At 41.8% G+C, this 12,788-nt stretch overlaps 1 protein-coding gene across 1 annotated transcript; it reads left to right on the top strand.

Annotated features, from left to right (window-relative positions):
• The first annotated feature begins 6,138 nt into the window (after positions 1-6,138).
• On the top strand, positions 6,139-12,788 carry LOC139559954 (PX domain-containing protein 1-like). The gene is made up of 5 exons (XM_071376436.1): positions 6,139-6,954; positions 7,372-7,472; positions 8,251-8,368; positions 10,711-10,834; positions 11,828-12,788. Exons 1-5 carry the CDS (start codon positions 6,705-6,707, stop codon positions 11,970-11,972), a joined length of 738 nt encoding a protein of 245 aa, XP_071232537.1. The 5' UTR covers positions 6,139-6,704; the 3' UTR covers positions 11,973-12,788.

The following is a 12,788-nucleotide window of genomic DNA, read 5'->3' as shown; positions in this document are numbered from 1 at the left end:
TCACCACTATAACTGTTCCTCTGTCTGGAGATACAACTCACCACTATAACTGTTCCTCTGTCTGGAGATACAACTCACCACTATAACTGTTCCTCTGGAGATACAACTCACCACTATAACTGTTCCTCTGGAGATACAACTCACCACTATAACTGTTCCTCTGGAGATACAACTCACCACTATAACTGTTCCTATGTCTGGAGATACAACTCACCACTATAACTGTTCCTCTGGAGATACAACTCACCACTATAACTGTTCCTCTGGAGATACAACTCACCACTATAACTGTTCCTCTGGAGATACAACTCACCACTATAACTGTTCCTCTGGAGATACAACTCACCACTATAACTGTTCCTCTGTCTGGAGATACAACTCACCACTATAACTGTTCCTCTGGAGAAACAACTCACCACTATAACTGTTCCTCTGTCTGGAGATACAACTCACCACTATAACTGTTCCTCTGGAGATACAACTCACCACTATAACTGTTCCTCTGGAGATACAACTCACCACTATAACTGTTCCTCTGGAGATACAACTCACCACTATAACTGTTCCTCTGTCTGGAGATACAACTCACCACTATAACTGTTCCTGTCTGGAGATACAACTCACCACTATAACTGTTCCTCTGGAGATACAACTCACCACTATAACTGTTCCTCTGGAGATACAACTCACCACTATAACTGTTCCTCTGGAGATACAACTCACCACTATAACTGTTCCTCTGTCTGGAGATACAACTCACCACTATAACTGTTCCTCTGGAGAAACAACTCACCACTATAACTGTTCCTCTGTCTGGAGATACAACTCACCACTATAACTGTTCCTCTGGAGATACAACTCACCACTATAACTGTTCCTCTGGAGATACAACTCACCACTATAACTGTTCCTCTGTCTGGAGATACAACTCACCACTATAACTGTTCCTCTGGAGATACAACTCACCACTATAACTGTTCCTCTATCTGGAGATACAACTCACCACTATAACTGTTCCTCTGTCTGGAGATACAACTCACCACTATAACTGTTCCTCTGTCTGGAGATACATCTCACCACTATAACTGTTCCTCTGGAGATACAACTCACGACTATAACTGTTCCTCTGTCTGGAGATACAACTCACCACTATAACTGTTCCTCTGGAGATACAACTCACCACTATAACTGTTCCTCTGGAGATACAACTCACCACTATAACTGTTCCTCTGGAGATACAACTCATCACTATAACTGTTCCTCTGTCTGGAGATACAACTCACCACTATAACTGTTCTTCTGTCTGGAGAAACAACTCACCACTATAACTGTTCCTCTGTCTGGAGATACAACTCACCACTATAACTGTTCCTCTGGAGATACATCTCACCACTATAACTGTTCCTCTGGAGATACAACTCACCACTATAACTGTTCCTCTGGAGATACAACTCACCATTATAACTGTTCCTCTGGAGATACAACTCACCACTATAACTGTTCCTCTGGAGATACAACTCACCACTATAACTGTTCCTCTGGAGATACAACTCACCACTGTAACTGTTCCTCTGGAGATACAACTCACCACTATAACTGTTCCTCTGGAGATACAACTCACCACTATAACTGTTCCTCTGTCTGGAGATACAACTCACCACTATAACTGTTCCTCTGGAGATACAACTCACCACTATAACTGTTCCTCTATCTGGAGATACAACTCACCACTATAACTGTTCCTCTGTCTGGAGATACAACTCACCACTATAACTGTTCCTCTGTCTGGAGATACAACTCACCACTATAACTGTTCCTCTGGAGATACAACTCACCACTATAACTGTTCCTCTGTCTGGAGATACATCTCACCACTATAACTGTTCCTCTGGAGATACAACTCACGACTATAACTGTTCCTCTGTCTGGAGATACAACTCACCACTATAACTGTTCCTCTGGAGATACAACTCACCACTATAACTGTTCCTCTGGAGATACAACTCACCACTATAACTGTTCCTCTGGAGATACAACTCATCACTATAACTGTTCCTCTGTCTGGAGATACAACTCACCACTATAACTGTTCCTCTGTCTGGAGAAACAACTCACCACTATAACTGTTCCTCTGTCTGGAGATACAACTCACCACTATAACTGTTCCTCTGGAGATACATCTCACCACTATAACTGTTCCTCTGGAGATACAACTCACCACTATAACTGTTCCTCTGGAGATACAACTCACCATTATAACTGTTCCTCTGGAGATACAACTCACCACTATAACTGTTCCTCTGGAGATACAACTCACCACTATAACTGTTCCTCTGGAGATACAACTCACCACTGTAACTGTTCCTCTGGAGATACAACTCACCACTATAACTGTTCCTCTGGAGATACAACTCACCACTATAACTGTTCCTGCTGGAGATACAACTCACCACTGTAACTGTTCCTCTGGAGATACAACTCACCACTATAACTGTTCCTCTGGAGATACAACTCACCACTATAACTGTTCCTCTGGAGATACAACTCACCACTATAACTGTTCCTCTGCTGGAGATACAACTCACCACTATAACTGTTCCTCTGTCTGGAGATACAACTCACCACTATAACTGTTCCTCTGTCTGGAGATACAACTCACCACTATAACTGTTCCTCTGGAGATACAACTCACCACTATAACTGTTCCTCTGGAGATACAACTCACCACTATAACTGTTCCTCTGGAGATACAACTCACCACTATAACTGTTCCTCTGTCTGGAGATACAACTCACCACTATAACTGTTCCTCTGTCTGGAGAAACAACTCACCACTATAACTGTTCCTCTGTCTGGAGATACAACTCACCACTATAACTGTTCCTCTGGAGATACAACTCACCACTATAACTGTTCCTCTGGAGATACAACTCACCACTATAACTGTTCCTCTGGAGATACAACTCACCACTATAACTGTTCCTCTGGAGATACAACTCACCACTATAACTGTTCCTCTGGAGATACAACTCACCACTATAACTGTTCCTCTGGAGATACAACTCACCACTGTAACTGTTCCTCTGGAGATACAACTCACCACTATAACTGTTCCTCTGGAGATACAACTCACCACTATAACTGTTCCTCTGGAGATACAACTCACCACTGTAACTGTTCCTCTGGAGATACAACTCACCACTATAACCGTTCCTCTGTCTGGAGATACAACTCACCACTATAACTGTTCCTCTGGAGATACAACTCACCACTATAACTGTTCCTCTGGAGATACAACTCACCACTATAACTGTTCCTCTGGAGATACAACTCACCACTATAACTGTTCCTCTGGAGATACAACTCACCACTATAACTGTTCCTCTGGAGATACAACTCACCACTATAACTGTTCCTCTGGAGATACAACTCACCACTATAACTGTTCCTCTGTCTGGAGATACAACTCACCACTATAACTGTTCCTCTGGAGAAACAACTCACCACTATAACTGTTCCTCTGTCTGGAGATACAACTCACCACTATAACTGTTCCTCTGGAGATACAACTCACCACTATAACTGTTCCTCTGGAGATACAACTCACCACTATAACTGTTCCTCTGTCTGGAGATACAACTCACCACTATAACTGTTCCTCTGGAGATACAACTCACCACTATAACTGTTCCTCTGTCTGGAGATACAACTCACCACTATAACTGTTCCTCTGGAGATACAACTCACCACTATAACTGTTCCTCTATCTGGAGATACAACTCACCACTATAACTGTTCCTCTGTCTGGAGATACAACTCACCACTATAACTGTTCCTCTGTCTGGAGATACAACTCACCACTATAACTGTTCCTCTGGAGATACAACTCACCACTATAACTGTTCCTCTGTCTGGAGATACATCTCACCACTATAACTGTTCCTCTGGAGATACAACTCACGACTATAACTGTTCCTCTGTCTGGAGATACAACTCACCACTATAACTGTTCCTCTGGAGATACAACGCACCACTATAACTGTTCCTCTGGAGATACAACTCACCACTATAACTGTTCCTCTGTCTGGAGATACAACTCACCACTATAACTGTTCCTCTGGAGATACAACTCATCACTATAACTGTTCCTCTGTCTGGAGATACAACTCACCACTATAACTGTTCCTCTGTCTGGAGAAACAACTCACCACTACAACTGTTCCTCTGTCTGGAGATACATCTCACCACTATAACTGTTCCTCTGGAGATACAACTCACCACTATAACTGTTCCTCTGGAGATACAACTCACCACTATAACTGTTCCTCTGGAGATACAACTCACCACTATAACTGTTCCTCTGGAGATACAACTCACCACTATAACTGTTCCTCTGTCTGGAGATACAACTGAATGAATTTTCCACAATCATGTTCATTGATACTCCCGTCTGAGTAGGGTCTGCTCTGTTCTACATTTTGGGAGTTGAGACATAAAAAGGGTATCGTTACAAAGGGTAAGTTGTCTATTACAGTAAAATAATGTTTCAATGTGTTTCGGTGTCCATATGACATGTTTACGTCGGACCAAACCTCAACAGTAAATAGCGATTTGAAACGGCTTGTTGTCAATGAGGAAGAAGTGCTCTTTCGTCTCTTTGTAGTTGTGAGTGGCAGGGGGAAGGGCTTGGTGTCTGTGGAGTGGGAAGGTGCACAGTGCACACAGCACAGAAGGAGGAGGAGCTTATTGTCTGGAGTGGGAAGGAGACGAGACCAAAAAGACACAAACGCTCAAAAACTGAACAAAAATAAAAACCTTGATTCTTGCGATACAGGCATTTGGAACATTGTGCAAAAAAGTGAATTCAAATTAATCAAATTAATTTGATATATTGCCCAGCCCTAGGCCTATGCCCTCACAATAGCTGGTGTGCATTTCGCGTGCACGCCGCTCAATATCTCAAAGCCATATCAAATATATATTATACCTACAAAATGCTGAGACCCTCCTCTCCTCGACAGGGACAAGGGGACGAAGCTTCCAAAGCTGTGTTTTTAAGGCAATTGCATTTTGAAATGTTATACAATGAGAACACATTTTTCCCTTTGAGCGCATGGGTGCAGAGGAGAGTGGCTCACTCATCACAGCAGCAGGCCCCAGCGAGGGCACAGGGGCAGGGCAGACACTTTAATTTCAGGAATCATGAGCACTTCACTTGTTTGTAGGCACCATTTCCATTGTTTTACAATCTAACTGATGACAGAGTGAGAGTCAGAGCAGGACTCTTTGCTGATTCAGCGTATGACTTTGAATGTGAGTTTGCGTGACCTCGAAAACCAGGCCGGCGTTGCCCACTGATCACCTAAAGGATCATTATAGACTAGAATAACAGAGAAATTAACAGGACAATGGGCCACTGGCCATGTCATCTTTTTCATTGTTTAATTATTATTATTTTTTACAATTTTTATTTTTGTGTATGTCAATTTTGACCAACCCACCCAACAAAAAAATGGTCTAGCCCATCTGACATTTGCCAGAATTGCCAGATGGCCAATCCACACCTGCAAACAACGCCCACCTGGAACTTTAGGCAGGCAAATGCTCAAAGTATTTGATAGATTGCACATAGTTTTTTGTTGTTGTTTGTTTATTTTTCAGGGACCATGAACAACATGCAATTGCACCAGATTTAGCTAGATAGCACATATATTTTTTAAATCTTTAGTCGCCTTCTTGATTGGCACTTGGCAGGTAGCCTAGTGGTTAGAGTGTTGGGTCAGTAACCAGAAGGTTGCTAGATCAAATCCCCAAGGTAAAAATCTTTCATTTTACCCCTGAACACGGCAGTTAACCCACTGTTCCTAGGCTGTCATTGTAAATAAGAATTTGTTATAACTTCACTGTAGGTAAATATGTAAAAAAAAAAGTGTTTAACCCAGGTTGGATGTGCTGTGTACTGAACATACCTGGGTTATTGTTTAAATACTGTACTAGGCTAACCCTAGCCTACAAGACTAACCTGTGCCCCAGTTGACATAGCATGACATAGTAAATAAACACCGTGCTGTGAAGCAAATCCCACCTCTCAATCCCCCGATTGGATTATCCCACATTTGTTGTTAAAAATAAACACAGGACCAGTTCCGCTAGCATCCACAAGCCTGAAAGGACCATCAACTAAATGCCAGTCATTTAATTGCCAGTACATCAACATTTATTTGAAGAAATCACTGGTTTTCTTAGCTCTAAATAGTTTTCTAGGTTTGCAAAACTTGCTGTTGCAGATGGTTTGGTAGTCATGCTATATATTGCGTCGTTAGTGTGGTTTGGGGTTTGGGCATCCCCGGCTGCATAGCATCAAGTGGTGTGCGGGAGAGGAGCATAAATGATCAGCAAAATTTCCAACCTGGCAACCTTCTTCTTCAAGTTACTTCTGCGAGTGAGAGAGGAGTCGCTTCCATCAGCGGGTATGGTACTTTTGGAATTTTGATCCAACTGGACATAATACAAGCCATTTAGGATAATCGAAACGGCACTTTATATTTCTGTTATAATTCGTTTGAGAAAAAAAACAACTTTCCCCGACCATTTGCCGATGCATGATGAAGATTGGTGAAAGGAATCAAATTGCAGATATTTAGGCGCCCCGAAGTCAAACTAACAATTATAGCCTGTCATCGAATGGGAATAAAGCAGTGAAAATGGCAACTGTTGCTTTTGAGGGAACTTCGCTCATGAACATGTTTGTACAAAACTGTTGGGTTGTTGGCACACAGCGAATAATCAGTCACCGCGGAGAGGAAGAATTCATTGAAGTCCGGACCGAATTGTCGGACAGGAGCGTTCTCTATTTGCACAGAACGGACCGCGATCTTGGAAGCCTTCTAAAGAGACTCATGGATGCTTTCCCAGAGGATAGAGCAACTCCTACACAGTCAGCGCTCCTAGATGGTAGGTAGCCCGTTATAAATACATGACCCATGTTAAACAACTCACAGAATCAGAACTACATTATTCTATGTCCTATGTGGATGAAATGTTGAATAGGCCATTTCATGTGGAAATAAGCCTAAAATGTACAGGCCCACAATAATAATTCAAAGTACAGACTACATTGATGGATACTGTCATGTGAAGGTGTACAAACCTAGTTTATATAAAAACACCAAGATGACATGTCGTTCTTACATGGACAAACTCTTGCAAAAACATATTACAAATGCATAATTGAAAGCCTATACAAATTGTAAACCTATAGTCTACAGTATAAATACAGTATTTAAAATAACTTGACTGTATTTATATTCTGAAATACTTTAAAATACGACTTGTATTGAAATAGTTCCTGTCTATGTTTTTCCCCACCAGGACTTGTGCGAATAAGAAACGCTGCAGAGGCCAATGATATTGAGATTCGATTGCAGGAGGTGGAAAAACTACTCAGGAGGGTCGTAATCTTGCCAATTAAGGTAGAGTGGCCTATAGTTATTTACATCTAGCAATGCATATCAATATACAGTTATGACTCTTCATAATAGCTCTCTGGCTATTTCAACAGGCCACTCGTTGACGTGGTATTAAATATTACAGTGTCGACCCAAATGACAATTTATGTGTCTCCTTCAAGACTGTTGGAAAATCATTCCAGGTGAAGCTGGTTGAGAGAATGCCAAGAGTGTGCAAAGCTGTCATCAAGGCAAAGGGTGGCTACTTTGAAGAATCTCAAATATTTTTAGATTTATTTAACACTTTTTTGGTAACTACATGATTCTTCTGTATGTGTTATTTCATAGTTTTGATGTCTTCACCATTATTCTACAATGTAGAAAATAGTCAAAATAAAGAATGAGTAGGTGTGTCCACAATTTTGACTGGTACTGTATCTTATACTTATCCCTTCTGAGGTTGAATAATATTGCTTATGAAGTCATTTATTTCTGAGCCTTGAAAGGGTCACCCAATGTACTTGGGCTGAATTCCCTGAAAATGTTTCACCTAGACGGGGTGAAGCCGGGGTGATTCCTTACATCCTATCCTCTCTCCTCGCCTCCTCAAAGCTTCAGAGAGAAGCGAGGAGAGCATTGGAGGAGATTTTCTCCTGGGCTCCTTATTTTCTTCCAACACTCTCCTCCTTTCCTTAGAGAAGGTGACGAGGAGAGAGGAAACAAGCAATCGAGGAAAATACTTTTTTGAGATTCACCCGAGGTAGTTGTGTCCCACTCTCATCTTCCACCTTTTCGTCTACAGTATTCACGGTCAGAAGCAGTGCTCACGTTCTTTGAGCAATCTCCGCTGGACCTGATGATAAGAGAAAACAACATCAACAACATGGAGCCATACTACCAGAGTCCAGTAACAATATCAGGTCTGAATGTATCTAGAAATTTATTCAATGACCATGTTTCACTGCAAACAAGTGTCTATTTTTATTGTTTAGCTAATTTCACAGTCCACATTCCAGTTTCTGGAGGGCAAAACGAATGTGCTGCGTAATTAAAGCAACATCAAGTGCACCGAGGAAAAAATATAAATGCAACATGCAACAATTTCAAAGATTTTACTGAGTTAAAGTTCAAAAAAGGAAATCAGTCAATTAAAAGAAATACATTAGGCCGTCATCTATGGATTTCACATGACTGGGCAGGGTTGCAGTCATAGGTGGGCCTTGGAGGGCATAGGCCCACCCACTTGGCAGCCAGGTCCAGCCAATCAGAATTAGTTTTTAACCACAAATAGGCTTTATTACAGACAGAAATTCTCCTCAGCACCCCTCCTCAGACGATCCCGCTGGTGAAGAAGTCGGATGTGGAGGTCCTGAGCTGGCGTGGTTACACGTGGTCTGCGGTTGTGAAGCCGGTTGGATGTACTGCCAAATTCTCTTAAACAACGTTGGAGGCAGCTTATGTTAGAGAAATGAACGTTAAATTATCCGGCAACAGCTCTGGTGGACATTCCTGCAGTCAGAATTCCAATTGCACGCTCCCTCAAAACGTGAGACGTGGCATTGTGTTGTGTGAAAAACATTACATTTTAAAAGTGGCCTTTTATTGTCCCCAGTACAAGGTGCACCTGTGTAATGATCATGCTGTTTAATCAGCTTCTTGATATGTTACACCTGTCAGGTGGATGGATTATCTTGGCAAAGGAAAAATGCTCACTTAACAAGGATGTAAATACATTTGTGCACAAAATTTGAGAGAAACAAGCTTTTTCTGCATATGGAACATTTCTGGGGATTTTTTCTTTTTACTCATGAAACGTGGGACTTTACATCTTGCATTTTATATTTTTGTTCAGTGTAGTTTAATTGACAACATACTATGGGGAGTTGCACTCTCGCAACTTCAGTTGAAAGATCTACAATCAAGCCTGACAAAGCCAATGAAATCCATGTCTATCTGGAAGCCCCGCCTTGCACAGGTGATACGTGTGAGGCGGAGATTAATATTTTTCGATTATTCCATTCTTCACCTAGGTGTGAATGGGAACGATACACGCTACTGAAAACAAACAACTGGAAAATGAGACTTTCTTATGCTGCGCCAAACTAAACTGTCCCATAGTGGTAGAGCGTACTCACCCCCTGGACATTGTGTGCTGAAGGTTGTACTTGTTCCTAATCACAAACAATTAGTTATTCTTCAATTTGATGGTGCAATGTGTAAAATGGCTAAGAAAACAACTGAAACGGTAATGGCTAAGCCGGGTTCGGGGTTGAGATCATGCCCCCAGGTCATACAGTTCTAGGATTTCTCTGAAAGATCCTCACCATTTAGTTTGTCTTTGTTTGGAACACGCTCAGGCGGCCCTCGACTCGAACCAGTCCGTGTGTGCATTGCCACGTATTGCGTACAAACTCTCTGGAAAGACGTGTAACATTCTTGAGGAAGCTTGGAATTTCCGATGGCTACTTTCCTATCCCGGATGCAGGTACCTCGGCTGGGACCCGAAGAGCAGGATGCGGAGAGGGTTTAGGTGGTCAGAGAAAATGTCTTGTCTGCCTGGGCGTGGGGTATGTTGTGGCTGCCTGCGCCCAACTTGGCTCCTGTGGCACTCTGTCGTTGGTTACGGGAGGCTACTCTAAGACAGAGGGTGGCCAGGTTCGGTGAATACTCTCTTGCCAGACTTGTTGATGAGGGGTCCGGTCCCCCATCTGTGATCTGGTCCTACATGAACTTTCGCGACCGGGCTAGCTAAACGAGCGCTGCATAGCGTGCTAGCCAGGTTGGCTAACTCGCCATGGCGAGCTAGCTATTACTAGCTATTCTTGCATCCCCACGGAGTTTCTTGTAGCTCTCTCATTTAGGATACGTAGCATTAAGTCGCTTGGTTATTCTAAACGGACTGTGCTATTGTCTAGCATGCTTAAGGGAGTGAAGGAAACGGGGTTTGCGTGAACCTCCGATGAAGAAGCAGCCCCCCTGGGCACTTGGATGGGCTAACCCTCGGAGCGAGGGGACTTGGCACAGGTCTGAGTGACTCGTGCACCCCTCCGCAAAAACATTACTGTGACAACACCTGGGTCTTGTTCAGTAGGCACAAAACAGAAGAGAACCTTTCGAAACGAAGGAGGTGCCACAGGAAATGCTACAACAAATATTTTAGTCGTTTGTTGCAAAGCGCTTCGCTGCGGTGTACCCTACTGAACATGACCCAGTACTGTACATTATCAGAATATTATCAAACTTGTGCCTTTTTGCTTTACAGATATCATGAGGTGCAATGGATTTTGTCTGGCTAACACAGAGACCATTTTCTATGACTACAGTGCACCACAGGATAGACACAGAGCCCTGTCAGTGTCCACATGTACAGAGTCTGCGGGTTTTGGGTGAGTTTTCATCGTCCTTTCTTTCATCATTCAACTTACTAATTTTATTTTATCATAATCACTCTGAAATTTTCCCTAGTGGACAGTCATGTTTATTGTATCTTACCTCATGCTACTATCCATTGTGATGACATAGTCTTGGTTGTGGTTTAGAAAATTATGGTACATATGTTATGTTCTTTTTAAAGCGTTAGTTCACTTGAAATAAAGTTATCTTTTTTTGACTCAATTTGTTTAGACAGTTGCCCTATGAGCAAAAGACAATGAAAATACAATTTTTTTGGTTGAAAATGTAATCTTTTTGGTTTTTAACGTCTTCAGCTCACTGGGTCATTATTTAGCTAATAACGTCCAGCATTTCCTGGTTAGCATTTTCAGAGCATGTATCAATGCTAATGGAAATGGATGGACTCAGGGAGCGGTACACTCAAAAGTACGGGGAAAGAGCATCCACTTTCCCTCGCTCCACATGTCTTTCCCCATGCTTATGAGTACACCGATAGCGGGGTCTATCCGTTTCCATTAACGTTGCGTTGCTTCAAATATTCTAGTCTTGGGATGCTGGACATTGCTAAAAAAACTGTTGAAATAACTTTACAACTGTCAGGCGGTTCATCCAAAGTCGTAAAGAAATGTCTACGTTTAAGGTGAACTTCCCCTCTAATGAAAGGCAGATTGCACTGAATTTTTCATTATCATGATGATGTGGCCGTTGACACTTTGCTTCTTTAAAGTCCAATATCTTGAAAACTTGACTGCTGACATGCAAAACATTTCGGGACTGTATCAACAGTGGACGAATGAAGAAGGAACAAAAAAAATACGGATGATCGTTTTTCAGTCTATTCTTCCCTTTGTCTTTTTTACTATTTTCTGTTTCTTTGTCTCACATAGAACAAGTCACCAGCCATCAACATGCCTGCAACTTTCTTACACTACATTCTCCAATGCCTTGTCTTTGGAGTATTTTCATATTTTTCCATCGTTTTTCAGGTACGATACCCAATCTGGGTTTAAGGAGACCCTGGACATCGTTGAGACAGCATCAACGGATGGTAGTGCCGAAGACCAAGAAACGTCTTTCCCTAATCTGACGTACTACCAACTACTGACCTACGAGACTGATATTCTGGAATGAACCACAGTGGTGGACATATTGTTTGAGTCTGTATGGTTCTCACTTGTTTTCCCCTACACTTTCACTGGTCCGGTCCAAATGATGTAGGTTACAGACAGGGTTTGGGAGTAACTGATTACAGTAGTCTTATGTGTAATCTGATTACCCCCCCCCCCAAAAAAACTGTACCTGTAACAAGTTACGTTACCAGCAAAAAAATTGTAATCGGATTACAGATACTTTCGGAAAAACTACATGATTACTTAGTGGATTACTTTTAAATTCAGAAATGATGTTTGCAAAAAAATACATTATGAGACCTTTCTGTTTTCTCAATGACATTCAATTCAGCATAAAAAAGGTGCAAGTTTAAGTTTGTTCCACCTGAGTGAGTTTGACCACAAGACCACTATGACGACTCACCGATGTGTTTGATGAATCCTTTTTGTCTGCTAATGCCTCTTAATAAGAGGAAAGTAACTGAAAGTAATCAGATTACATTAATGAGTTTGGGTAATCCAAAGGTTACTTTACTGATAACAATTTTGGACAGGTACAGTACTTTTGGCCATATAGTGTAACTAGTAACTGTAACAGATTACATTTAGAAAGTAATCTACCCAACCCCTGGTTACAGACTGATCCTGCTAGACTCACTGATCCGGTCTACATTATGTAGGTTACAGACTGTTGCTGCTAGATTCAAATGGTTTCACATTCGTGCCACGATGATAGAGTAAAAATACTCCTTCTCCAAACTTATTAACCAATATACTAACTCTTAACAAGATATTAACTGACTTGCCTAGTTTAAATAAAATAAATCAATACAAAATA

This window comes from Salvelinus alpinus, chromosome 30, assembly GCF_045679555.1.
Source record: "Salvelinus alpinus chromosome 30, SLU_Salpinus.1, whole genome shotgun sequence".
Taxonomy (NCBI): domain Eukaryota; kingdom Metazoa; phylum Chordata; class Actinopteri; order Salmoniformes; family Salmonidae; genus Salvelinus; species Salvelinus alpinus.
This window is presented reverse-complemented; position numbering and strand designations above follow the sequence as displayed.